General features: G+C 46.3%; 1 protein-coding gene and 1 long non-coding RNA gene across 2 annotated transcripts; both read right to left on the reverse strand.

The window, feature by feature from the left end:
* Positions 1 to 6281: 6281 nt before the first annotated feature.
* LOC133375442 (uncharacterized) lies at positions 6282 to 10597 on the reverse strand. The gene is made up of 3 exons (XR_009760231.1): positions 10230 to 10597; positions 7909 to 8025; positions 6282 to 7789 (listed from the first exon to the last, which is right to left on the reverse strand). It is a non-coding gene; the product is annotated as an uncharacterized LOC133375442 (long non-coding RNA).
* Positions 10598 to 12251: 1654 nt separating this feature from the next.
* Positions 12252 to 25828, reverse strand: LOC133375438 (ectopic P granules protein 5 homolog). The gene is made up of 10 exons (XM_061607016.1): positions 24926 to 25828; positions 22854 to 23097; positions 21802 to 21938; positions 19288 to 19395; positions 18747 to 18820; positions 17856 to 17964; positions 16575 to 16689; positions 15552 to 15702; positions 13540 to 13695; positions 12252 to 12528 (listed from the first exon to the last, which is right to left on the reverse strand). The coding sequence occupies exons 1-10, from the start codon at positions 25469 to 25471 to the stop codon at positions 12252 to 12254; spliced, it is 1917 nt and encodes a 638-aa protein (XP_061463000.1). The 5' UTR covers positions 25472 to 25828.
* Positions 25829 to 27102: the final 1274 nt, after the last annotated feature.

The raw sequence follows: 27102 nt of genomic DNA on the forward strand, positions 1-27102 counted from the left end.
CCCTCCCATGCCTCTTTATGAGCACTTCCATGCAGAGAAACACAAGGAGACACAATGGCCCAAACTGGCATGCCAGCAGGCACATGGGAACAGGATGGCTCTTAGCGATAATTGCGAAATGGTTTGCCTGCCGCCGCAAAGCATAATGGAAACTGCAGTTTGTAAAGTTTTCTGGGAATTTGTAGCTCGGTCGGGAGAAACCACAGTTCCCAGGATTCTTTGAGGGAAGAAGTCACATGGTTTCAATGGGCTTCTGCTGGGCGGATGGGCGAGATATAAATCTAATTAACAACAACACCAACAACAACAACAGCAATAATAATGTGCTGTAAGCCACATTGCCCAACCAAGGGCAGCATTCAGTTCACCTGCACAAAGCTGCCCTCGAACATTGGTGCATCTCCATATGGATAGTATTCAGGCTGCCGCAGCACCTCCTGCAGACTGCCAGTTGCTGGGGCCCAGCCAGGGAAAGGCTGCTCACGGATACCTTTGGTGAGATTCTGCAAGCCCTTCTGCTTAGTCCCTGGGAGACCGGAAAATAAAAATTAACAAAGAGGATTCATATGAGAAATGACAGGGGAAGTCCAGGGTCAAAACCTTCAGTCTGCAGGACCTGGCTTTTGTCTTGCAGCAGGACTCAGGGACCCTTCCCTTTTGCAGTTCACTCCCTGTGTCAAATTATCAGCAGCAGCTTGTGGTTCCATGTCAGTGGAATCTGCTCTGGGTTTTCGTCTGAACTTTTGAGCGCTGTCCAAGGTGCTGAAGCCTGACCCCAAATTTAGATTCAGCACCCTGGACAGCTCCTTGAAAGTTCAGAGTGAACCCCGGAACAGATTCCACCGCCCCGCTGACATGGACCTATCAGCCTCCATTGCAAATTATAGGTTGTAAGCCTCTTGGGGCAGGAACTTCTTCATAAAGCCGGTGTGGGGAACTTTGGGCCCTCCTGATGTTGCTGAACTATAGCTCCCATCAATGCCATCAAGCATGGCCAATGTCCAGGGATGATGGGAGCTGTAGTTCAGCAACATTTGGAGGGCCAAAGGGTCCCCACACCCACAGTAAAGCATCACACACAGTGATGGTGCAAAAATAAAGCCTCATTATACCCCCTCCCACATATGTTAAAGTTCACTAAAGGCCTCTAAGTTAAAATCATAGAGTTGAGAGATGACAGGGACCCAAAGGCTATATAATTCAACCTCAAAATCAACTGGCCGCTAGTTCTTCCCAATAGATTTACATTATATATTTATACACCACCCTCTTGCAAAACATATTGGGTGGTGTACAGCAACATAAAAGCATTTGGCTGCAGACCACAGCGCCTGCCAAGCGAGCAATGGCTCTGGACAAGTCAAGCAAGTGAGCCAAGCCATGTGTGTAGGTGACAGGCAACACTATGCCTGCTTGCTCCTCTCAGATAAATGAGCCAACATGATCTGAGGGGAAATTCCTTCCTGTCCTCAAACACGGCCATCTGTTAGCTCTTGAACATGAGCAAAACCATCCATCTCACAAGCCTTTCCCTTGAAATCAAGGCAGAATAATTCTGTGGAACTCAATTATCTTCCTCCTGATGTTCCATTCCCAATGGACAGGGTCCCCCTCCCCTCTCAAGAACCTGGGCACCCTAGGTCCTACCTGCAGGGTACATGTTCATGGCTGTGGGACTGAGTGGAGACTCAGGAGTGAGTTATAGTGCCTTGCTGATTAACATGGCACAAGGCATCCCTTGGGTCACAAAATACTGGCTGCTTGTATGCCTGCACATTATGACATCGTAAGGCAATTCAAGCCAGTGCCTGGAAACTGGCAGTAACAAGGTTATTGCTGCCTACGCTACTAGAGCTCCTGGAGTGGGGGCACTGTGGCTTTTTGTGCCTTGGGACACATCCTTAGTGACCAGAGTCAATGGCTCCCTTCATGTATGGTTGGCACATGGGCATCATCACTGGCACTGCATGATTGGTGGGCCTTGGTGGATTGTCCATGGAAGTTTGGTGTGTGTGTGTGTGTGTGTGTGTGTGTGTGTATTTTGTGCCATTTAGGATTTTCTGTGGTGTTTCCCCCTCCCAAGCTGAGCATGTGTAAGATACGGCTGCTGTGCTGCCAGTGTAACCCCCCCCCGAAGCATTGGAGTAGAGCAGGAAGGGCTAGCCTGTAGCCTTCCAGATGGTGCTGGACCACAAGACCGAACAACCCCAACCATTGGCCATGCTGCCTTGGGCTGATGGGAGTTGGAATACAACAACATCTGGAGACCCAAAGCTTCCCCATCTCTGGAGCATAGGTGTGTAAACACACTAGTCGCCAGATCAAAGCTTTTCCATTAGCCACAGCTGGAGGGAACACAGGTTGATCTGCTGTGAAATCTCTCTCAAGCTGATTTTTTAAAAAAAAAATGCATTCAAGCTGCTCCCACCAGATTTTACAGGGGAAAGGGGCAGGGTTTGTCTAGCGTTGTGTGGCCCTAGTTTCAGAAGAGAGAAAAATGGAGACATGCTGAAACCACTGAGTGTGTTTCTACCCTAGGAGTGCTCTGTTCAGTTAAGAGTTGAAAGAGATGTTGATGTTGCTTTCAGTTGAGTACCCTTTGCTTCTGTCAGCCATGGAGCATATTTTTGAAGAAAGCCAGGTAGTATTGTACACACCTGCTGGCTTTCAAAACCACTATTTACCATTTTTTTACAACCTCTGTTGCAGGTGCCCATCAAGAATTTCAAGTCCCATGGCCTTTTTTTGTTAGTTCCATTAATTAATTGCAGGGGGGATTTTTTATTCTGTGCATTCAGCATGGATTTAGCTGAATCCAAGATGCTTTGCTACCGGAAGCTGAGCCCATCTGGTTCATGCACTCTGCTAGGGCCAATACCTTTTTAAAAAACAGTCTTGACTGTCTGAGATCCTGAAGAGCCACTGCCAGACCAGCCTTCCTTACCTTGGTACCTTCCAGATGTTTTGGACGACAGCCCCAGTCCAAAACATCTGGTGAGCACCTGGTTGGGAAAGACAGGAATAATTATACTGGGCTAGATGCAGCAATAGTTTGATTTGTTATGAGACAGGTTCATCTGTTTAAAGCAGGCCCTCCAGATGTTGCTGAACTACAACTCTCATCATCCCTGGCCATTGGCCATACTTGTTAGGGCTGATGGGAGTTGTAGTCCAGCAATACCAGGAGGGCAGTACATCACCCTGATTCAAAGCAATAGACTCTGAAATCATAATCCCATAATTACAGGTGCCCATCATTGGAACTGGTGCCTCAACTTTCTTCCATGATGGAACTCAGGGCAGCATACAGAGGATTCCTAAGGAAGGTCTAACCAGGCCCAGATGTCCTCAGTTTCAGTAAGGTTGCTGCCTCCATCATACCAAGTTCTGGATGCCACATTTTAAGGAGAATATAGGCAAATTGGAATGTACTCAAAGCAGGCAGCTGGTAGTCAGAGATATCAGAAACAAGCCCATGAAGAAAGTTTCAGGGAAATAAGACCACATTCACACCACACATTTATTCCACTTTAAACAGTCATGGCTTCCCCCAAAGACTCCTGGGAAGTGTGGTATGTGAAGGGTGCTGAGAGTTGCTAAGAGACCCCTATTCCCCTCACAGAGCTGCAACTCCCAGAGTTCTCTGGGAAGTAGGACTGACTGTTAAACCACTCTGAAAACTGCAGCTCGGTGAGGGTAATAACAATCTCCTAACTCTCAGCACCCTTCACAAACTACACTTCCCAGGACTAGTTGGGGGAAGCCATGACTGTTTAAAGTGGAATAAATGTAGGGTGCAAATACGGTCTGAGTATGTTCCGCCTGGAGAAGACAGGATGGGGTTGAGGGAAGGAGACATGATAGCACCATTCAAATACCAGAAAAGCTGTCACACAGAAGAGGGCAAAAATTAAGGAGAACTAATGTGTTTTAAATTACAGAAGGGTATATTTCAGTTGAACATTAAGAGTAACCTCCTAACAGTAAAAGCAGTTCAACAATGGATCCAGCTATGTTGGGGAGTGGGGACAGCAGGGCCTCTCTCTCGCTGGAGTTCTTCAAGCAGAGGCTGGACTAGGTGGCCTGCAAGGTCCCTTCCAATTCTAGATCGCAGGAGGCCAAAAAATTATTTGTGTTCATTGGCCCCAATTATGAAGCCACTGCCTTCCCCCAATACAATTACAGCTGTTCCACATCAAACTTCCAATTTCCCCCCTCCCCCAAATGTGAGGTGGACATTTCAGAGAGTAAGACACAGTGAACACAGCCAGTTCTTGAAAATTCCTTTAGTAGATGGTGCATGGAGGCCTTTCCAGGACTTCATAGTAGAGATAGCCACAATTATTGCAAAGTAACCACCTCATTTCACCACAGCTCTTACTTGCTCAAATGTGTGCTGGTTTGATGTCAGTACCCATTTCCAGTTCTACTACATGGGTTATGCTCCTGGTTACCCAAAAGAAAGGACTCATTTTTGTAATGTTTGGACAACTGTTGAGAAGGATGCAGCTGCAAAAAAAAAAGGTTGTGTAGGGTAGTTTTAAAGAGCAGGGCTGGGGAACCTGTGGCAGAGAAACCAATAGATGCCGGCAGCTTGCTCACCCCATTCACCGGGCGATAGACTCCCATTCACATCAGCCTCAACCAGGATAGCCAGTAGGTAGGGATGATGGGAGCTGTAGTCCAGCAACATGTGGAGGGGCACAGGTTTCCCATCCTAGATTTAGGGTCTTGGGTCAGAATGTGAGACATGAAGGTAAATTTACTTGCATTAGAATGGCCTTGGCCAAAGCACTACCTGCCATCCAGGCTTGCTGTTAGGATGAAGGAAAGTAACAGTATTTAAAAGAAATTTGCACACTTGCAGTGGCACTGTAGAAACAAGAGAATAAACTAGTGATGAGAGTACCTATGGCCATCCAGATGTTCTTCAGCTACAACTCCCATCATCTCTGACCATTGTCCATGCCGGCTGGGGTCGATGGGAGTCCAAAAAACATATTAGAGGGCTACAGGATCCCCATCCTTGCTCTACAGCATAGGCCAAAGGGGTAATGTAAAGTGCAGGGCCAGGGGGCCATCCTTTCCCCTATAATCTTGTGCTGTGTGACTCCAATGACTGACCAATACTGAACAACCCAGGGACTCTTCTGGAGCAGCTCAAGTACCTCTAACAGTATGATTGCAGGTAGCAGCCCTGAGGGGTCTTTGTCCCAGCAGCCCTCCATGCAATCTGAAACCTGCTTTTCACCTTGCACCTTGTAATCAAGGCAGCCAGCTGTAGAGTGGACAGGCGAAAAAGAGGCCAGGGCTCTCACATCTTTAATAATTGCACAGGAGGGGGAATTTCAAGAAATTCTCAGGGGTGGTACAAGCTACACCTGCTGAAATGTCCTCTTCTACACAACTACTCAAGTGTGCAAGAAGCCTATTCTTTTTCCCCACCTGGCTACTTTAGCCCAATGTCTCCTGAATTCCATTTTAAGATTACTGCAAAGTCCAGACTTTGGGCCATTTTCATCTTGGCAGGCTTTTTATTGTCCCCCACTGTTTAAACACCCCATCCCCCGCATTAACATCCAGCAAGAAGAGTTCTAGGGAACTTGAAAGCTTGCTCACTAGTTGTGAAGCTAAATTATCCTGTATTAATTTGAAACCAATTATCTTTTCTAAGCTGAGTTGAGAGCACTTTGCCCTAAAGGTGGCATATAAGTACTACAGAATAAATACTTTACAAAGGATAGCCCTCCGTTTGAAGAGATGTTAGAGGCCAATCCTCTCTTTCAGGGTGTATTCGATATGAAGGGCTGCTTGCTCCAAGTCCAGTTGAAACATAAAGAACCCTAAGAAGGGAGAACAGGAGGAGCCTTAAAGTTGCCCATCAACAGTTTGCACCTGAACAGCCGACGGAGCAGGCAAACAGGCCCCCTGGTCACAAGTCTTCCCCAGCAGGGTGAGAGGCACTGTATTTATAGTTACATTATAATACTTATTTCTGTATTGGCACTTATACAAATTAGTATATGCATATTTTACACAAATTCTATTCTCCTTTGCCTTCTTTTCTGGCAATGTGTAAGTGGCTACCCTACTCAGCTGCGTTAGAAGAACAGAGGCTTTAGCCTTATTTTGCAAATTGTTGTATGTGCTGTCTTGAGGAAGACCCCCTATCCAGTTCCTGTGCAACCTGATAGAGAGGAGGAGGAGTAGTAATCATCATCATCATCATAATAGCTTTATTGAGAAACCAACCCACAGAAATAGATCCTGAGATGCTGCCAGAGACACTCACCCTTACTGAGACAGACAAACAAACAGCAACCCTGAGAAACAGCAAGGCAGGTGCCCTGGCTGCAGGCTGTGGAGGCGGAGTCAATGTTGGGTGGAGTTGGAGGCAGAGGCGGTAGAAATGTACTGACTCCGACTTCAAAATAAATTTTGATTGACAATTTTTTTAAAATATAAATTCACAATGTCAAAGAAGCTTCCCATGAAGTCAGCTGTAGTTGAGCATTTCACCATAACTCAAGACGGAAAACATTTTGGGTGTCAGTGTATGACACAGGACCCAGATGAAGACAAACGCTGTGATGCCAAGATCAGCGCATATTCAGGCAGCGATAAAAATGCTCCTACGAGAGCTTCCAATTTAAAAAGACATTTACAGTGCTTTCCAGGGCTGTGGAGGTGGAGTCGTGGAGTTGGAGTCGGAAGCAATTTTGGATGGAGTCAGAGTCGGACAGTAGAAAAATAGAGCAGTCAGAGTCGAAGGTTTGGCGTACCGACTCCACAGCCCTGGCTGGCTGGCCCCAGCATCATTCCAAAGCTGCAGGCAGGATCTGGTTAACACAACAGCACCAGGAACCAACCAATCAATATTTGACTTCCAAAGTGAAGGCAGCACAGCAGGAAAGAGCTCCCCCTTCAGGTTTCTCCAAGTAGTGCTGCGGTTTACACTGACAGGCTTCAACAACTCTGTGCCAGTAGTTCTAGATTCTGTGTCTTGTCCTCCTGTCCCAACCCGTAGAATCAAAAGTGCATCAGGAAATCACACTCAAAAGTGGGAGCCAGAAATGGGAAGAGTTGTAACTCCAATGCACTTGGATGCTGCTCCTTTTGCAAAGAAACCCCAGGAGTCTTGGTTCTCAGCCTTTTGGGTTCCAACTCACTGGACCTACTTTCTTCATTCCCAACTAGTAATAGAGGTCTCTACCATTCTAACATTACCTGGGAAACTGTATCTTCTTAGCTCCCAACCACCTGGGCCATAAGAGGTATGCTGCTGCACAGCACAAGGAGGAGTTAACACAGCAGGATTTGATGTGGGAGTAGTCCATATAGCAGTAGACCAACATATTGCAAAGTGGCACACTGCTCCCATTTCAAAGCAGTGGAAACAATGATAAAAGGAGGGCCAGAGGAACCACCAGTTGCAGATCCCTTCATCGAGCCTGTTCACAAAACAGATCCTGGCATTCTGATGTTCTCCTCCACAATCATCAGCCTGAAAACACTGCAAAAGTCATTACCCCAACCCTACAGACACCTGAGGGTTAACCACATGGGGAAAGAGGGCAGGAGATAGTGATGGGAAGACAACACCAGCATCTATCAATTGTGCAATCCCCTCGTAGGCCAGAATGGTGCCATTCCACCCTAAAATAGTGGTTGTGCCCACCACCATAGCCTCAGGCTTGCACCTGCCAGACAATGAGATGGCTTCGTTCAGTTCGACGTAAGCGAGGGTTCAGGAGCAGCAAGTCGCCATAGCGGTCATCTGTGTCATCTCCTGGGTATGGAGGAAAAAGAGTGGGCCAAAAATATTATACCTGGTGCTGGCATTCCTGTTCCTACTGAGATCCCACATCCTGTCTCCACATTCCCCCAACTGTCAAGTAACATGCGTACCTATGCGGAGATTAATATATCCCTCCCCTCCACTAAGTACCAAGCTGCAAGGTTCGCTTGGCATGTCTTGGCTGTGCAATTCCTTGGTGACCTCAGGAGAGGATGGATTCATACATCCTAAAGGAAACAAAAAAGATGACAGAGCTTAAGTTCATATTTATGTCAATCATTCCTGTGTCAGAGTTATGTGTATTCCAACAGATTCCACTATCATAGAATCTCTTTTAAAAGATTTTTTTTTAAAAGAGCAAGTTTTCTAACCCTCTCATGGACAGTGATAGTCTGGCTGGCTACTGTGATCCACGCTCCAGTAACATCCCATTTGGACTACCATGATGCACTGCACATGGGGCTGCCCTTGACAACTGCTTGGAACCTACAAAATTAGTTCAAAATATAGCTGCTAGAATTTTAATTAGATTGGCTTGCTTGGAACATATTTTAGTACTTTTGAAAAATGTACACTGGTTACCAGTTCACTGCTTAATTCAACTGAACGTGCTGGTTTTAACCTTGAAAGCCCTTCATGACTAGAGATCTTAGTATCTTAGGGACCACTTTCTTCCATATCAATCTGCTCAAATGTTAAGATCTTCCACTGAGCACCTTCCTGAAGTGCCACTGGAGATCAAGCGGCAACAAAGGAGAGTTTGTTTTCATCAGTGGTGTCCTGGTTGTGAAACACCCTCCCCAAAGCAGCTTGCCTGATACCTACTTCATTTTTTTAAAAAAAGAATCAGGGTAAGATGCTTTTGTTCTGTCACATTTGAATGGGTTATATTTTAAGTACTGAAGGAAGAGTATTCTAAACACTGCAAATACAGTTTTTCACTCTGCCGCTGCTAACTATTCTACCGATATTAACAGTTTCATTGCTATTGCTGTTGTTTTATTTTAAAACTTACTTTATGATTCATCCAGTAGCGGTGCATGTGGTGGGACAGAGCTGTGAAGCCAGCTTCCCAGACTGGTGTTGCTGCTGCTTAACTGGATAGGGCTGAGGCTGCAGAGAAGACAGGGCCACGTGGGTGTACCAGGAGAAGCACCAGATTGGTGGCCCGCTGCACTGTGTGGCCCTGACTTTGCCCCAGCCAGGTAAGCAGCTGCAGCAGCCACAGCAACACAGATGGCTCCACGCCATGACTGGGATCACCCTGTCTCTGAACACGGGGAGCCCATTCATGGCTATCATGGCTTACAATCTTTGGCAGCCAGTGTAGTATAGTGGTAAGAGTACTGAACTAGGACCAGGGAGATCCAGTTTCAAATCTCCATTTGGCCGTGAAGCTCACTGGGTATTCTTGTGCCAGTCACCAGCTCTCCAGCCTAACCTACTCCACAGGGTTGTTGGGAGGATAAAAGTGGGCTGGTGGTGGCGAGCCACATACACCATCTTGAACTCCTTGGAGGAAAAGTGGGATTGTTGTGTGCCTTCAGGTCGATTATGACTTATGGCAACCCTATGAATCAGCGACCTCCAATAGCATCTGTCATGAACCACCCTGTTCAGATCTTGTAAGTTCAGGTTTGTGGCTTCCAATCCATCTCTTCTTTGGTCTTTCTCTTTTTCTGGGATAAAGGTGTAATTAATAAATAAAAACCAGAAAGCAACATTTTACCTGAGTCACAAAAAAGTGGCTTTTCAGAGGGACACTGGAGTACCAGCAGTGTCTGCCATCAGATCACAAAAGGGAGCAGGATCACCACACAGAAAACTCTGCCCTTTGTCCTTTCCTATCCAGGATAATTGGAACTTCCTCCCCAGAACACCTGCACGATCCTTCTTAGTAGCTTCAAATTCCTCCCCCAAACCCATCTTTTCCATGAACCCTTTGGTGCAATCCCTAGCTCCTACCGCCCACTATAACTCATAGCTTATCATTAGAATAACAGAACAGGAGAGTTGGAAGGTGTCTATAAGCCATCGAGTCCAACCCCCTGCTTGATGCAGGAATCCAACTTAAAGCACACCTGACAGGTGCCTGTCCAGCTGCCTCTTGAATGCCTCCAGTGTTGGAGAGCCCACCACCTCCCTAGGTCATTGGTTCCATTGTCATACCACTCTAACAGTTAGGAAGTTTTTCCTGATGTTCAGCTGAAATCCGGCTTCCTGTAATTTGAGCCCAATATTCCATATCCTGTACTCTGGGATGATCAAGAAGAGATCCTGGCCCTCCTCTATGTGACAGCCTTTCAAGTACTTGAAGGGTGCTATCATTTTTCTCCTCAGTCTTCTCTTCTCAAGGCTGCAACACTAAGGTTGCTCCCAGGCCAGACTTGCCCATAGCGCTCCCTCGCCTAGCAGATTGCTCCCGGCTCACCTCGTAGATCTCCAGCACAATGACTTTGACAAAGTCCTGGTCCACATCACCCCGTTTCGTCTGAGCCATCTGGGCAAACGTCGTCAGCAGGCAGATCTCCTCAGAGCCGTTCATCGACTGGAGATACTTCTCAAAACTCGCCAGGTGGGCTGGGTCTGCCAGCGGCATCAGAGGGGGCAGATTTTAGTTCCGGGTCCAAATGTCTAAAGTCCTCTTTTAAAGATGTGTCTTTTGTTGTACTCTGTATCCCAGCAGCAGTAGCCAACATAGTACCCTCCAGACGTTGCCGGGCTACAACTTCCATCATCCCTGACCGACAGGCAACGCTGGCTGCGGCAGGTGCATGTTGGAGCCCAGCAACATCTGGCAGGTGCCACCTTGGATAGACCAGTGGCAGAGAAACTGGGCCTTCCAAACACTGCTGAACTTACAACTCCCAGCATCCCTGACTGTTGGTCATGCTGGTGGACGCAGCTGGAGAGTTTGAGCCCAACACCATCTGGATGGCGCCGCACTGGCTAGCCCTGCTGTAATCTAAACCAACAGAAGAGCGGGGGGGTGTCTCCCTGTACCAGGAGGCATGACCAAGTCTACACACAGTAGCTAGTGTCACCCGGCCACAGGGCTGAGGTGGGGAGATGTCTTCCTAACTGCAAAAAATTAGGGGTGGAAGCACACAGATAGTTTTAACTTAATTAATTAATAAACTCCTTACCATCAGCCTTGTTGGAGGGGAGATATTTGCACATTCCTTATTCCCAATGCATCTGCCCATGCCGGTCGGGTGAGGTTGAATCAATCACCCATGTCCTGTTATACTGTTCATATTATAAGGACATTTGTTCCTTTCATATTGCTCCGATTTTAAAAAAAATCTTACCAGGTAGATCTGATTCTATACTTCCTTCTCTCAGATTTGAGAAATGAAATAACTTTTAAAGTGGCAAAATTATGTGCTTTAGCATATACTATGAGGAAACAGATGGTTAATACATCTTAACTTTAGTATACCAGATTTTATTTTCTTAAGTTGTTTATATATATAGTCTGCATCTGTGTTGGAATTGCTTTTTAAAACATTCTTAAACCTTCGTTTTAATCTTAGAAGATGCTTTGAAAGCTTTTTTTAAGTAACGTTTTTGAAGATGTTTTGTTTTAATGTGTTTTAAATTTTGTTTTTATTTTTAATGTTTTTAGTGCTTTTGTTTGCCGCCCCAGGCTCCTGCTGGGAGGAAGGGCGGGATATAAATCAAATAATAATAGTAATAATAATAACAACAAAATATAAGTTATATAATTTAACTTGTTTATATGTACTTCTTCTGTCTTTCTGCGTTTAAACAATAAACAATAAACAATAAAGATGAGATGAGATAATTAAAATAAAAAACAGCCACCTAAGCCCATCCAGCAGATCTATCCACCAGCCAGTGCCTCACAGGTCATCCCTAAGCAATCCAGTATAACATGAGGAGGATGTATGTACTGTAAACAGCCTGCCATTGAAGTCCTTCTGAAATGTGCTAGGGGTGGTGGACCTGATGCCTTGCTCAGGCGCAGGGGCCAAATGCAGCCCTCCTGACCTCTCCATCTGGCCCTCAGTGCTCTCCTCCAAGTCTATGCTTCCTCAGCCACACCCCTTGCCAGCCCTACTTTGCACAGTCCTTGAGTGTTTTTGCCTGGCTGGAATGTGACCTTGAACTCCTGATCATGCCTCTTGGATGGGGGGATAGGGAGGGGTGTGTGAATTTGTGTGAAGCTAACCTACTGTACAAAGTACATTTACATCCGTTGCCTCTCTCGCTTTTGCCTCTGGCCATGCCCATCATGGTGTACAGCCCCCAGAAGGTTGTGCGGAAGGGAATGCGGCCCTCGGGCTGAAAAATATTACCCACCCCTGCACCCGAGGAAGGAGCTGCTGGTTTTTTCTCCACTGCACTTTAGCGCCACCATGGTAAGATGGCCAGAGGATGGTACTGCAGCGATGGATTCGACAGGGATCACCACTTGTGTGCTTGATCCCTAACTTGGCTCCAGAACACCAGCCCTGACACTTAATACAATAGGCACATGAGCACCCAAATGTAACTGGCTGAAAATTCCACACACAAACACCCCAACCAAGAGAAAGGGGAGATTAACTTTGAGTTTGCATTTGCAGTCTGCGAGCTGCACCGTGGCACCTAACTTCTCCAAGTTCTCGCTTTCTGCGCAGTGCATGATGGAGAAGAGCTTCCAGAGCATATTACTGGACAGGGTCCCATATGGCATCTCAGACATAAACAGCCACACCCCGAGCCTGTTGGGATTTGGAGACCAAAAATAAATGCTTGAGGGAGACGCAGCAGACAGCTACCCTTGTTGCAAAAGTGGAGGATACACAAGTGGTTCTCCCATTCGCTTCTGTGGTTCTGTGGCTTTTGCACATCTCTCCCACAGAGGAGAGGTGTGTATCCGAATAGGAGTACAAGCTCACGCATCACCCCTCAGGGAAGATTTTTGAAATCCGCCTTTACACTTGGCTCTAGAAGCATGGAAAAAAGAACACACATCGTTTTTCCATGCTTCCATTTCATTCTCAGCTTTTAATACTTTTTGCATCAACGCAGACCAAAGTGAAAAAAACACTGGGCTCCGAGGGCTAACATTCTAAGCCACTGTTCTTCCACCTTAGATCCCCAGATGTTGTCAGACTACAACTCCCATAAACTCCAGCCAGCTTAGCCAATGGCCAAGGATGATGGGAACTGCAGTTCAACATCATCTGGGGACCCAAGGTTGAAGAACAGTGTTCTAAGTCAATCAGCACAGGGTAAAGATGGAAGATCACCTCCCACTTTAGTTTCTGAACCTTCTCTAGGCACTGCCTAGAGACATTTCAAAAGCTTTGATATAAGACCCATGAGAAACAGAAACATTTTCTAAAATAACAATAATATTATACAAGCTAGGATTTGTATTTGTTCCCAGGCTATGGTCTGAAGGCACATAAGGCCAGCTCCCTGCTGAAGCTAAGCAGGGTCAGGTCTGGTCAGTGTCTGGATGGGAGACCGCCAGAGAACCATATGGAAGCCGCCTTGAGTTTCATGAAAAAGGCAGGGTATAAATGTAATAAATAAATAAATATTTGTTGTACGATTGCAAACTCTGCATACTGAAAAGATCCAATAAAAGCAAGCTTGAGAATTTAAGTTCTAGACTTCTATCAGCTCCCACACGACTTCACAGCTCTCTCTTTATTGCCAGCTAGATTCAGCACAGATTTCCCCAGCTGCCATTACCGCCCTCACCACGGTCCATTGCTTCCTACCTTTTTGCTTTCAGAACATGGAGCACAGCCCTCAGAAACAGCTCATCAAACTCCACTTGCAGTTTCTCGACAGAGTAAGAGTGTGTTGCATAGCCACAGTCTTTAGCATGGCCGGCATACTGCGCCCAGTGATCACTCACATAGCAAAGGGTCATCCTAAAGGGTCAAGTACAAGACAAAAAGAGGAATAAACAGAACAACGAAGCAGAATCCAAATGTCTCCAAATCATTTAACAGAGGCACACTAGCTCCATCATCATTGTCAACTGCCTATCCCTTGCAAATCAGCAAGGGAACTATTTTATTTTATTGCAAACTTTGGGGATTCTTTAGAAGACAGGATTAGGATGTCTTTTTAGCCTTTTAGTGCTAGAAGACATGCATTGCCTGCAACAGATCCCAGGTTCAACCCCTGGCATCTCCAGGCAGAGTTGGAAAAAGACCCTGTTTGAAATTCTGGAGGTCCTCTACATAGAGACAACACCAAGAACAATCGGTCTGATTTAAGTCAAGCTTCTGAAATTTCCTTTGTTTCTCTTTCAAATCCTCCACCCCCAAAGGAATTTGCAGCGGAATCCTCATTCTTATGCAGCAGGGCACTTACTGCCCTGAGAGTTTAGCCCACATCAACTACTGTTTGAAAGTGTGATTTTAGTAAGATTGCATACATCATGAGTTGTAGTCAGAGAGATGGCATAATGGAGGGCTGATCCCACAAGCTGATGGGCCCTTAGTTTGTTTTATTTTGCTGGGGTCACTGTTAGTGTAGAGTTTTAGTTTAATATTGAAACTTAAATCCAGGTGGCTGCTGCTTTAATTTGATTCATGCTTTCATGGAGCATTTTACATTTCTGAAAACTGCTTTGAAGTTTTTATTTTTAAAAAGTACGCAAGGGCTGTAAACAAAAAGACATACGTACATAGGCAGTGGAAGTTGCTCCATTAGGGCAAATGGGGCATTGCCCCACCAGTCTCAGCCAGCCCCCACCAGCCTGCCATTTTGTTTACAACCAAACCAGAGGGCAACACTGTCTACCCACTTCTTCCTTAGTGTTAGTGATAATCTTGTAGAACTCAGCAGGGAGGAGGAGGTTGGAAATAAAACTAGAATGAGTTGGCTCCGCTTGTTATTAGCTCAGGCGCCACCTACTGTTGGACTGCCTGTATTTCATCCAATGGGCACCAACCACCACTGCACAGAGGGAGATTACAGGAAAACTGCCAGGACTCCTGTTGGACAGACTTAAGAATCACAGAAATGTTACCGTTGGGAGGAACTTTAGAGGTCCTCCATTTCAACTTCCTGTCCAATGAAGGATGCAGCTTCAGCACCTCCACCAGCCCTGGCTTTCCACTAAAAGAGAGCCGACCACTTCCCAAAACAATTTTCACTTCAATCAACTCTGACCATTAAGAAGTTTCCCCTAATCTTTAGCAGAAATCTGATTCCCTGCAATTTCCTTCCATTGGGTCTCATCTTGGAGCAACAGAAGGCAAGTCTGGGTGCCACAGGAGAACCTTTCAGGACTGCTGCTGAATGCTTTGCTGCAGTGGCAAAATGGCAGCACTGAATGGGGGCAGGTGGCTGGGCTGGGTAGAGGATGTACAAATCTGTGCCTCTTTCTGCTGTGCCACCTGATACAGATGCTTCTGGCAGGTATAGAGCTCTGTCTAATGTCAGTGTTTATCAGCTTTTAACTTGCAAGCCCTTTTCTAGATTCATTCTACCATTTGCCATCCTACCCCTCCAGCACCACAGCACATGATCTAGGCTGCACGGAGATGTGCATCTTCCACCTGGTGCTATGTGCAAAGGTCTGTGGATGGGGGCTCTAATCCCACAGCGGCATGGGAACAAAATATCTCCAGAACTTTCAACGGAACAAAGCAGCACCTGTTCCAAAATTGGGCTGGGATGCCGAGGCAAGCTAGGGGAGCAGTTGCCTCCACACATCCAGTGTTGCCCACCAAGGGTCCTCTGCCACACGAGGCAACAAAGCGACTCTCCTTACCGGATGAGGCGGCCGATCCGTTTCACAAACTGCCTGTAACGGGCTCTGTTGAATGTTTCCAGTCCCACAGCAAGAAGTTCCACTAAAGAGTTCGCGAACGCAAATATTTTCATCATCTCTTGGGGGGTGGTTTTTTCTGGAACATAAATGCCTGGGCAACAGAAAACATATCAGAATGCCAAAGGAAAAAAGTGAGCATGCTACTAATAAATGCAGTAGAAATCAGAACACGGTTTAAAAAAAGGGAAGTGTGGCGTGTATTCTAGCGGTTTTTGGTCTTGACCACCTTTTTAGTTACTGGTGCCAATTCTAGTAAACTAGGCTAGAATGTTTGTTCCTGCATCCTACAAGGTAGGAATGTAGGACGCTGCTTTATACCAAGTCAGACCCTGTGTGGCCCTAAATCTGTTCTGGGGATTCCCCAACCCTCCAGAGCAGAGTTTGGGAGGGCACAGGACACGGGGGGAGGAGGAGAAGAGGGGGAGACATTCTGTTGCCAAGCGTAAATCCATGTGCTAACAGAATGAGTGCACCAGACACATTGGGGAACCTGCAGCCCTCCATTATGAACTCCAATGCCTCATTTCCCCATCAATCTGATTTTTTCTAATCCCAATTTTATTTGTTTTGTTAATCGAGATTTGATCATTTTTTGTTGTTGTTAACTCTTGGGTACTTTGGCCACTGTTACAACAGATATTTATCAATTTTTTTAAAAAAATCATTTTTTAAAACAGGCATTTTGATTGTATTAATACAACTACCCAAAAGGACAAATTCAAAAGGAGACAGGCTATTTTCCTGAATCCATTTCATTAATGGTGAAAATTATATATCTTTCATATGTCTTTATCACTACACACACACTATGTGTTCATATATCTCTGCCTCCAGGCCTCTGCCTGTCAACTTAAAAGTGTGGACTGATATGGTTTTTAAAAAACATTTATACTGAATACTTCGGTTGACATTCTACATCATTTTCATACTGCCGGACACATATTCCCTTGGAACTTTGCTCACCTTGAGAATCAAATCCAAGGATATGCTGGAAGAGTTCATGAAAGGGGAACTGGGACAGCAGTGCAATTAAGTCATCTTCCAGAAGAAGAACCCAGCCAGTATCAGGATCTTCATCCTAGAACAAACGAAATCACATCAAGAGGCAGTGTTTGCTCCTGTTGAGGAAGAGCAGGGCACCAGTATGGCAAGGGTAACCAGCATGGTGCCCTCCATATGTTGCCGGACTCCAACTCCCATCAGCCCCAGACAACACAGCCAATGGTCAGGGCTGATGAGAACTGTAATGCAGCAACATCTGGAGGGCACCACATTGGCTAACCCTGCAGGAAGGGAGCACGAGTGAATGCTAGCCTCTCCAGTAAGAAGCTCAGACAGGGGCAGGCATACGGCTGATTGGGATCTACTGACAGACCTCAGGGAAATCTGCAAATTGGCAAGATTTCTGACTAACTGTTTTAACAATAGCAAGTAAGTAAAAAATCCTCAGTGGCTGACCTCATGTTAACTGCTCGTTTCTCACCCTCAGTTCTCCTCATCTGCAAAATATGCCTGTTACTTAGTTGCCTCTGACTGGATCTTTATGCAGCTTTGCAGGGCAGTTTTAGTTTTAAAGTTTGTGTCAGAATCCCTAATCCAGCCTTGCCCAACTAGTGGGCGACCAGATGTTGTTGGACCACAATTCCCATCTTTCCTGACTATTGGCAATGCTGGCTGAGGCTGATGAGAGTTGTGGTCCAACAACATCTGGTGGCCCACTAGTTGGGAAAGGCTGCCCTAATCTGTAGTTAACTTGGAAGCAGATTTGTAATTGTATACTCAAGCGAGGCGATGCTAGTTCATGGCTCATGGAGTGGAGAGGACAGCTGGCTCCACCCGAGCCGCCATTTTGCATTTGCCTCCACCTCAATATTTTGTCCCTGGCTCCCGTCGGTGGACCTCAACCGGCCGATTCTGCAAGCCTGAAAACTGCCCACCTCTGTCCTAAGGCCCCTCCCTCACCTTCTAAACCAGACTAAGCTCCGCTAGGAAAACTAGGATCCTTTCACCCAGGCCACCACAAATCCAGTTGCCAGAGGGGAGGGCCTCTACTCAGGGACACGTGAGGAAATCTACCTCCCTTTGCCCCTAGTCAGCAAGGTTCCCAACTAACAGGCAAACGTGCAGTGCATCCATCTTTCAGGGAAAACTAAGCACGTCTTGCTTGATCTTTGCCTCCTTGAGAGAGGTCGGTACAGGGTCTGAACTCAAAAGTGTGCAAAAGCGACCTTTCTTAGAAGATACCTCTTCTCCTCCTTCATCAACTAAAGTCCAGTTTCCAGATTCCTTCCCGGATGAGGAGGAGGTCCTCCGTTCGCTTGGCTTCATGTGGCACATAAACTCCGCTCGATTCCTGCAAGTACAAGATGCTACAGGCCGTGAAAAGTAGGTCAAGGCACCAAGAGAAGGGGGAGGATGCTCTGCCCTTATTTGCAAACAGGACGGCGTGAGGGCGAGGGGCTAGCAAAGCCAGCTGCTGCTGCTGGTCGGGGAGTCCCTCCTGCCCCTGATCTGTCTGTAAGCCCAGGCAGGCCAAAAGGGGAGTGCCAAGATGAAGACGAGTTAAGGGTGACATTCTGGCATGCACTGTGGCTGCCTTTGGGAGCAACAGGCACAACTGCTGGATGGAGCAGGACAAGGCTGAGGACCTAAGGATGGATCGAAGGAGTGCAAGATGCGAGAGAATCTTGTTCCGATAAGGCGAAAGAACAGACAGAAAGCCGGAGGAAGCAGAAGGGAGTGAAGCTACACAAAGGGGAAGAGGCCTGGGCAATACATGCCGCGTACAGCTTGGGATTAACTTGGGTGTTGTGTACAGAGCCAACAAGAGAAACCTTGTGATGAGAAGGACCCTCCCTTCCTCAGAAGGTAGGGATCCCCCAGACACACTCTGAAATAAGAGCTTGCTCTGGGGCTCTGAGGGTCCTCGTTATAAGGGAAAACTTTACGTATGGATTGACCAAACCATCTGGTCTACTTCCAGGTCAACGTTTTGTTGGTAGCTAGAAAAGTTGCCTGCACAGGGGAAATAATTTTTTTTGTTTGGTTTTGTATTGTCTCTTCTCTACACGGCTAAGCAGAGCAACAGCCCTAGCACCTTGGAGAGGAAGCGTGCTTCTGTTTTTGTATACTTACTTGGCAGGAGACATAAGCAAAGCAAGGGACTGCATAAAATGAAAGACGCTGGATGGGTTACCCCGAACCTGGATCTGAAAGTAAACAAGAAATTGGAGGGGGGGGTAATAGACACTAGTCAGAGCTGGGGTGTAATAATTCTGGGAATTCAAGATCCAAATATATATTATGTCCAATTTATGGAGATACATGGGGACTATTGGAAAGAAACTGAGAAGCTCAAACGAAGATCAAGAAAGAACGCTAGTCAAAATGGAGCTCTGAGAACAGATTCAAATACACAGAAATATATTTTAGTACACCCCATCCTGGACTGCACCATTTCAGATTGCAGGGAGAGAGTGGCATTTTCAATGCTCTTCCAGAGAGAACACGGCTGCACGTGAAAACAAGCATGAAAGGAAGAACATTTGCTTGAAAATAAAATCTTTCCAGACCCTGCCCCCCCCCCCGCTGCAGCGCAAAACACTACAGCCCAGACAATGCAAAATTCGGGTCTCCCAATGCATCACAGTAGGAAGGGTAGATTAAACATTCACACCTGAATGAATGGAACAGCCCATTTGCTGACACCGGCTGGGCAGCGAAGGATGTGGTTTAAGAGGAAAAGATGGTCCCCTGGAGAGCCAACCTTTTGCAAGACGGCCACCTGAAGGAACAGAAGACAGTTTTCAAGGTAACTCAGGGGAGAGCCTCAAGGCACCATTCAAACGGATTTTTTTTTTTAGAGAGCTTAAGGAAGGGCATTTTCACTCTCCAAATCAGCCACATGCTTTACAGCTCTCCATTCCCAATTCTCTCTCTTCATATTGGTATGATTATTAACTTCTAGAGAGCCCACAATAACCGGGCACTACACACAAAAGTAGCGGCATTCAGTGCAATGGAACTTTTCTGGCCGCTCAAGAATGCAGGTGAAGGGAAATTATGCTAACCCTGATTTCCAGACCAGCAACACCTGAGCCAGCTCTGGGCACTTCCTTGGGAGGGCTCTGGCTGGCGTTTGGGATAAAAGGAGGAGCCGCTATGAACCTTTTCCTGACAGCAACAAGCAGAGACCGTAACTTCTGCGCTGGGGTGACAGCCTGTTTTCTTGTTTTCTTGTGCTGGGATGTTCATTATGTTTTTAATATGTTTGAACTGACTGATGGTTGGTGCAAGATGACCTTAAATATTATAATGTTCATGTAAACAAACGGAGTTATTTGTTAGATTATGTTTTGAAATAATTTAGTATTTGATTGTTACTGATGTAGTGATTTGTATTTTTAGGCTACTGTGAGCTGCTTTGAGCATATTTATATGGAAAAGCAGCATACACATTTATTATTGCTAGGGTTATTGTTTAACAACAACAACAACAATAATAATCAAAGACACAGGCACTGCCGGCAGCATTACAATGCAAGACCACATTCACACCGTACATTTGTTCCAGTATTATTACATTTGAAACAGTCATCCTTCCTCCAAAGAATCATGGGAAGGGTAGTTTGGGGGAAGCCATGACTGTCTCAAGTAAAATAAAGGCCTGGCGTGGGTGTGGCCTAAGAGACATATAAGGAATGGGGGAGTGGAGGGAAAAGGTAGACGAGGGTGATCAAGAGGTGAGTTTTTAACAAGCATTTAAACACAGAAGAGATTTCTCTCTGGAATTTCTGCCTCTGCTGGTGGCAGGATGCCTCTGAACACCAGCAGCTGGGAAACAGAAGAGGCTGCTGCTGCTGCTGCGCTCAGGTATTGCTTGTGGGCTTCCCATTGAGGCATCTGGTTGGCCACTGTGAGAACTGGATGCTGGACTAGATGCCCCCCCCAATCCAGCTCTTTTATAAAAGCAAGGGGAAGAAAGAGACACCCAGCAGCAGCTAGGCCTCAAGATAACATAGGCAGTCAGGCCAATATAGCCTTTGCTGCTGGTTCTTGCAACTTCCACGGGGCCCCTTGTTTCTCTGAGCCAGGAAAGACTGGAACCAGACTGTCTTACCCTTCTCTTCAGCAACCCTGAGGCACCTTGCATCTCTTCTCATCCCCACAGCTCCAACAGAGCAGGGAACCTACTGAACGGCCCATGTAAGCTAAGAGTCCATACCACCCTGGGCACGACGATAGCCGTGTATGGGAAGTCATTGTGTTCCATGTACTGTCAAACATGGAGCCAAGATCGCAAAAACCCTTCGTGCAGAATCTTGCTTGCCCAGATCACAGCTTTTAAACAAGTTCATAAGCATTATGTTCGTAACTCCTCTTCCAATTAAAGAACAGGCAAGCAAATACCAAACTGAAGCAGGGTGCTCCCTCCACCCATATGGATATATCCATAAAGCAGGCAAACTTTGACCCCTTCTGATGTGAATAGGAAACCAAGGTTAAAATGCATTAATTGGTAACCTAACTGGATCAAGCGAGATCTGGAGTATGCCACATTAAGTGGTTACACAAGTCACTTGGATTGGCGTCTCTGAGATAAGCTGATGTTCTCCTCTAACAGAAATGGGATCTAAACTTTGTATAAAAACACTAAATCTGCCTTCCCCAACCTTGTGCCCTCAGGAGTTTCAAAGTCCTATCAGCCGATTATCGGGTCATGAGAAGCCCCTTTCAAAGTGCTGTGCAAGATGATGCTTTGAAAGGGGGTTTCTAAGGCCACCTGATGTCCCTGTCACATTGACAGGTGGGTGGCTCTGCCCATCTGCCAAACTTGGCCAGCAAGGATTGGGGAAGACAGCGGCCAGATCCAGTTCCCCACCCAGCATTAGATGTTTTGGACTACAACTCCCATCAGCGCCAGCCAGCTGAGGCAGATGGAAGCTGTAGTCCAAAACATCTGGAAAGCTCCAGGCTGGAGAAGGCTATTGTAAGTGAATGCCAGCAAGTCTTGCAAGACCCCACAAGAAAGCAGCAGGAAGTGCTGGAAAGCTCACTCAGCCCACCTCCTTCCTCTCTGTGCAACATGAGGGATAGCAGAGATAAAAGGAACACTCTACCACTGCATTTCTGCCTGGATGACAGAAAGTTCTGGCTCCCTCTGCAGAACCGTCCACAGTGGGTTTCTTACCAGCCTCTGAAGCCACGAGAGGACATCTCTCTCAAACTGAGGATCTTCAACAACTCGGCGGGTAAAACTGAAGAGAACGCTGATGCATTCCTTCAAGGGGCCCACATCTGAGGAAATGTCTTTTGCTTGTTTCAGTACTGGGAATGAGGGGAAAAGGAAAGAGAATTAAGCAACCTTGCAGCCAGCATGGAATTAATTTAGAGTGCCAGGCCTGGGAAGCCTATATTGGTCAGCCATGAGGACATCGAGGTCCAGTTGCCATCTCTTGGCCTAGCCTACCTCACAGGGTTGTTGTGTGACGCCATGCTCAAGATCCCACCCGCCCTGTTGGGTTAGCCATGAAAGCCAGCCAAAGTTTGGTGACCTCCAGTAAAAGCTCAAGAAATAAAAGCAGATGTTCTGCAGTGCTATCTCAGGCTTGGATCACGGAGACCTGCTCAGCTGTGAGCCAGTTCAACCACTCTTGGCCTAACCAAGCCCACAGGGTAGTTATCAGGAAGGAGGCGTGGAATAGGATAACCATCACCTTGGCTTCCTTGAAGGATATGGGGGCAGATACAAATGAAATCAATAACAGAAAGAATGCTTTGCTTCTCCCTCATTGACTAGAAGAAACAATAGGAGGATTCAGACAGTCGCAGGGCCATGCAGGCTAGCTCCACCCCCGCTGCTGATGCGCCCAGTAGCCACGCCCACTGCTGCCTATGTGTTCAGTGCATATGAGAAGAAGCCAAACAGGTTCCCCCATTTTATCAGAGGAGCTCTGCCTGCACCCCCAATACGTGGGCTACAGCCCCTTCTCACACATACACAGCAAAAGGGCAGCACTAGCTCACATAATTTCACAGCCCCCTTCAGACATTCTCTGTATGAGGGGGTTGTCTGACCCTCCCTAGTATTAAGTACAGAAAGTGAGCAAAATGCTTAATTTGCATAATGTGTGCAGGTTGCAGAATTTGCAGCTCCTTTGAGCAGAATTGTGCTGTTTTTAGCACTCGATATCCTGTGCCCTATCCACAGGTCTAATAGGAATCTAATTTGGAGATACACACCTGGCTCCTGTTGCTGAATGCCCACAGACCTCAGCAAGGAAGAGCGATGTAGCAATCCACAGATGTAAGACTCCACCTGCAGGCGGGACAACACAGAGGTGTACAAGTGCAAGGCCAGCGTCTGGTGCACATGCTCAGCTTGGGCTTCAAAGAGCCTCTTCAGGTCTCCCAAGGCACCTTCATTCAGCTCAACGGTTTGGTAACAATGGCGGCCGGACACTTTGCACTGATCAACACAGACACCCTGCAAGGGAGACAATGAAGCAGCACATTCGAAATGCAAGAATCACCAGTTTAAAAGGAGGTGCCACGGAAATGTGAATGGATGCAATTATGCAATGTAAAATCTTTTAAGCACAGGACTGCATAGCCAGCCATTTGCAGCACCCTTCAAGTGTATTTAAGCATAAAGGATAATGATCCAGCAGCACAAAATATCCTTCTAAATACAGCATATTTTATTTGTGAGCTTGTCACACTAGGGCTGCATTTATTTTGGACAGCGGCATATAATTGTTTTTAAAAAAATGTTTCTTGACCTCATGAATGTGGGGGCAAAAGTCTGGAAAGCATACAAATCATGTCTTAGATAATGTCTTCTGACGTTTCGGAGGCCACTGGATGCAACAACCACTGAGCTGCCTTTGAAGTCACCAATCAATGATAGGAGTGTAGAAAGCTGCCTTATACAGAATCAGACTGGAGGTCCACCTAGCTCAGTCCTGTCTACACTGACTGGCAGCAGCTCTGGCTTTTGCTAGCCCTCCCTGGAGATGCCGGGGACTGAACCTAACTCGTGGTGTGCCACCCAGATGCTCTACTACTGAACTATGGCTCTAACTAATTAACCACATACTCATCTACAGAAATAGGACCTGTTCAGCTCAATGAAGTCTACTCACAAGGAAATGGATACAAGGGTTCCAGCCGCAGATGCTGGGGCAGAAAACCCCCATGTCCACGCTCCGTTTGTGACATAAGAAGAGCCTGCTGGATCAAGACCATCTGAAGAGCTGCTACTGAAAATGAACAGTGGTACCCAATGCTGGTCCTACTCAGAGCAGACCCACTGAAATTGATGAACCTAAGTTAGTCCCATCCATTCATTGTAATGGGTCTACTCTGATCAGGACTAACATTGGACACAGCCTAAAATGCTGAACTAGATACATTTGGGTCAGATCCAGGCAAGCATCTCAAATACACAGTAGATTATCGCTTATTACATGCGATTCCTTACGAAAATCACCCACCTCTGTAAAAAAAAAAGCCCATCTTCAAGGGGCCACATGTTCTCGTCTGTACCACAAGATATCTTTCCCTGCACCGGGATACCAATGGGACACAGAACAGAAAGTTCCAAAAGGTCCACGGTTATATGCGGACATCCTTGAGCGGATTCAAACATTCCTTAAAAGCATGTGGCACAGGCCTTCACATTCAGGAGGCAACACTGGAAGTGTTTCCCCATGTCAAGGTGTCCCCACAAGACCAGCCCCTGGAGCAAATGAGGCTTGCCAGGTTTGGCCGAGCCACGCCCACCTGCCCGACAACTGACCCAATATATGGCAACAGGTGTGAGGGAGGTAAAAGTGAGGCTGCAGCGAAAGGGGCTTAGCAGGCACCGCCAATCAGCGCTTCCCAAGCACCAAATATCAGCTGATTGTCTGTACTTGGGAAGCGCTGCACATACTTCCACCTCCACGTGGTTTGATTTCAAACCTCACAAGCAAAAATAGGTCACCTGATGTCATTGTGACGTGAGGTGGTTGACAGGTGAACAGTCCCACCGACCTGTCAACTTTGGCCCATGAGTGTGTACAGAGGTAAAGATCACCTCCCCCAGCAAGATCCACCTCCCCTCCCTTGCTATAAAAGAAAGTAAGTCAGCACATCTCCCCAACATGCCAGTTTTCCGCTTGTAGGGAGTTCCTGACAGGGAATTCAAAGAAGCAATTCCCCCACACCACTACCACCTAAATTCTGAAGGAGTGAAGTCTCAGGAGGGCTGAACCACAAGATTTTAGTGAATGGATGAACCAGCTCTGAGAAACCAACTTCCGTTACTCCACCTGGACGGATTGCTGCTCGTCCTTGAAAGTCCACAGCCGGCCTCTGACGCTTTGGCAATCCGAGGCGATGGTCTGCAGCTCAGCCTCGGCGAGAAGCAACTGCTTGCGACAGCGCCAGTAGTTCAACAGCAACTCAAAGAACTCGTGCCTCTCCTGGTGCACAATGGTCCCAAACTCCTCCGCATAAGAATCGACATTCTCCAACCAGGAACAGGGCTCAAAGACCTTCAGCTGCTCTCTGGTAAAAGGCACCAGCTCTGGTTCCACTGGGATCTCAGGATACAGCCTCTCCTTTGGGAGCTGCAGCCGCTCTCCGAATAACTCCAATGGGAGTTCCGGATAAAGAGTTTTGAAACCAGAGTTCCGAAGGTGTTCGCCGTTATCTTTGCTGGGGACAGAGACGGTGGCAAGAACGTCTTCTGAAGAATGGGAAAGATACCGTTTTTCGCTGTGTACATTCCCAGCTTCCGTCTCATGCCCATTTCCCATGGGAGAAGCCGTGCAAAATGCATTATTTTCCGGTATGGGGCAGGTTGAACTTTCCATAACAACTGCTTCAGTGAGGCTCTGAGGGTTCACTGGGTTTTCCCCAAGATTTTTTGCCTCCCGTACAGCTCTTGCTGCAAATTCTTCCTCCTTGATTGGGGACTCTGATACAGTAGTTTCTGGCGATCCTTCATTTTCTAGGGTTGCCGCGTTTGGTGGGGCATCGCAGGCATCATTTGCATTTTCTCTCTCAGTAGCTTCATGACAGAGCCTGGGCTCTGGAAGGTGTTCCACATGGGTGTCACTGGACTGAGAAGGTCCTTCTTGATCTCCAATTGGACCCAGAATGGACAGCTGAGACACAACTCTCTCCTCCTCTTCACATTTTTTCTTTTTTTCCTTGTGGAAAACAAAAAGAGCAACACTAAGAAATGAGATCTGGGAAACAACAGACTCATAAGAACATAGGAAGCTGCCTTATACTGAGTAAGACAATTGGTTCAGCTTAGAGATGTAAAATTTCCAGAAATTTTGAAGCCATAGAAAAAAACATTTTTTCCTTTTTTCAGAAAAAAACAGAATTTTTCAGAAAAATTGAAAAAATGCAATATTACCACTTTTTACAGATTGAAGGTCACTTTGTTACTTCAGGAACAGCAAATGAAATTATGTACAAGTTGGTTTGGCATAAAAGTATCACATTTGGTATATTAAAAGTACATTTTATTCAAACAATTATTACAAATTGAATTTACTTTTTAACATTTTTACTTTTTTTGGTAACAAATGAAAACACAAGATCCTGAACTGTAAGGAACACCTGAACTGGAGGAACTTCTTTCATTTTGCCAATTTATGAGGAGCAGGCAAAAAACAATTTAAAAAAACCAGAAGAAACCATCAACATTAATAACAAATAAAATTATTTATGTCTCCGCTAGTCCTCCAGTGTCAAGCAGACATAAAGCATCCATTCCCATAAAAAGGACTGAGAAAAAGGGGGAGAACCAAGATTCAATGAAACATTGTATTCATCATGCTAAAATAAAACATTTCATAATCAATTTTTTCTTCATTTTTTCCACTTTTTTGGGGAAAAAACAAAAATGGCTTTGGGGAAAAACGGGGGGGGATTTTTCCCCCAATTTTTTCCGTTTTTTTCCCAGGCCTTCACATCTCTAGTTCAGCTACTTCAGTACTGACTACAGGGGCTGTCTACAGCAGCCTTTCTACTGGGTTTCAGACAGAAGGGTTTCCTAACCCTACCTGGAGATGCCAGGATTCAACCTGCACCCAAAGCAGATCTTCTACCGCTGAGCCGAAGCTCTTCATCTGCCTTGAGTGCTAATATATCCAGTGTACTGACACCAACAGCAACTCTGTTCAAATCAGCAAGGGTGAGATATCACTCGCTCTCGCTCTCCAACCCCCTGCCGTCTTTAGGCCTCAAGCAACTAACCTAGGGATGCTGAGGGCAACCAGCCTAGTCAATGGTCATCTGGCTTAGTAAATTTGTAGACTTTATTTGCCAGTTGCATAAAAGAGGTTGTGCAAATGTTTTTGACCTGTGCAATTAATAAAATTGTCCCATTAGCAGTCAATAGGAAGTGTGGGATTTTAACTGACCCACTTCTTTTGGAATGCCTTGGGGAACTCAGTCACACATCTGATCCAGCCGCATTTCTACCTGC

Source organism: Rhineura floridana, unplaced genomic scaffold, assembly GCF_030035675.1.
Source record: "Rhineura floridana isolate rRhiFlo1 unplaced genomic scaffold, rRhiFlo1.hap2 scaffold_32, whole genome shotgun sequence".
Classification (NCBI taxonomy): Eukaryota; Metazoa; Chordata; class Lepidosauria; order Squamata; family Rhineuridae; genus Rhineura; species Rhineura floridana.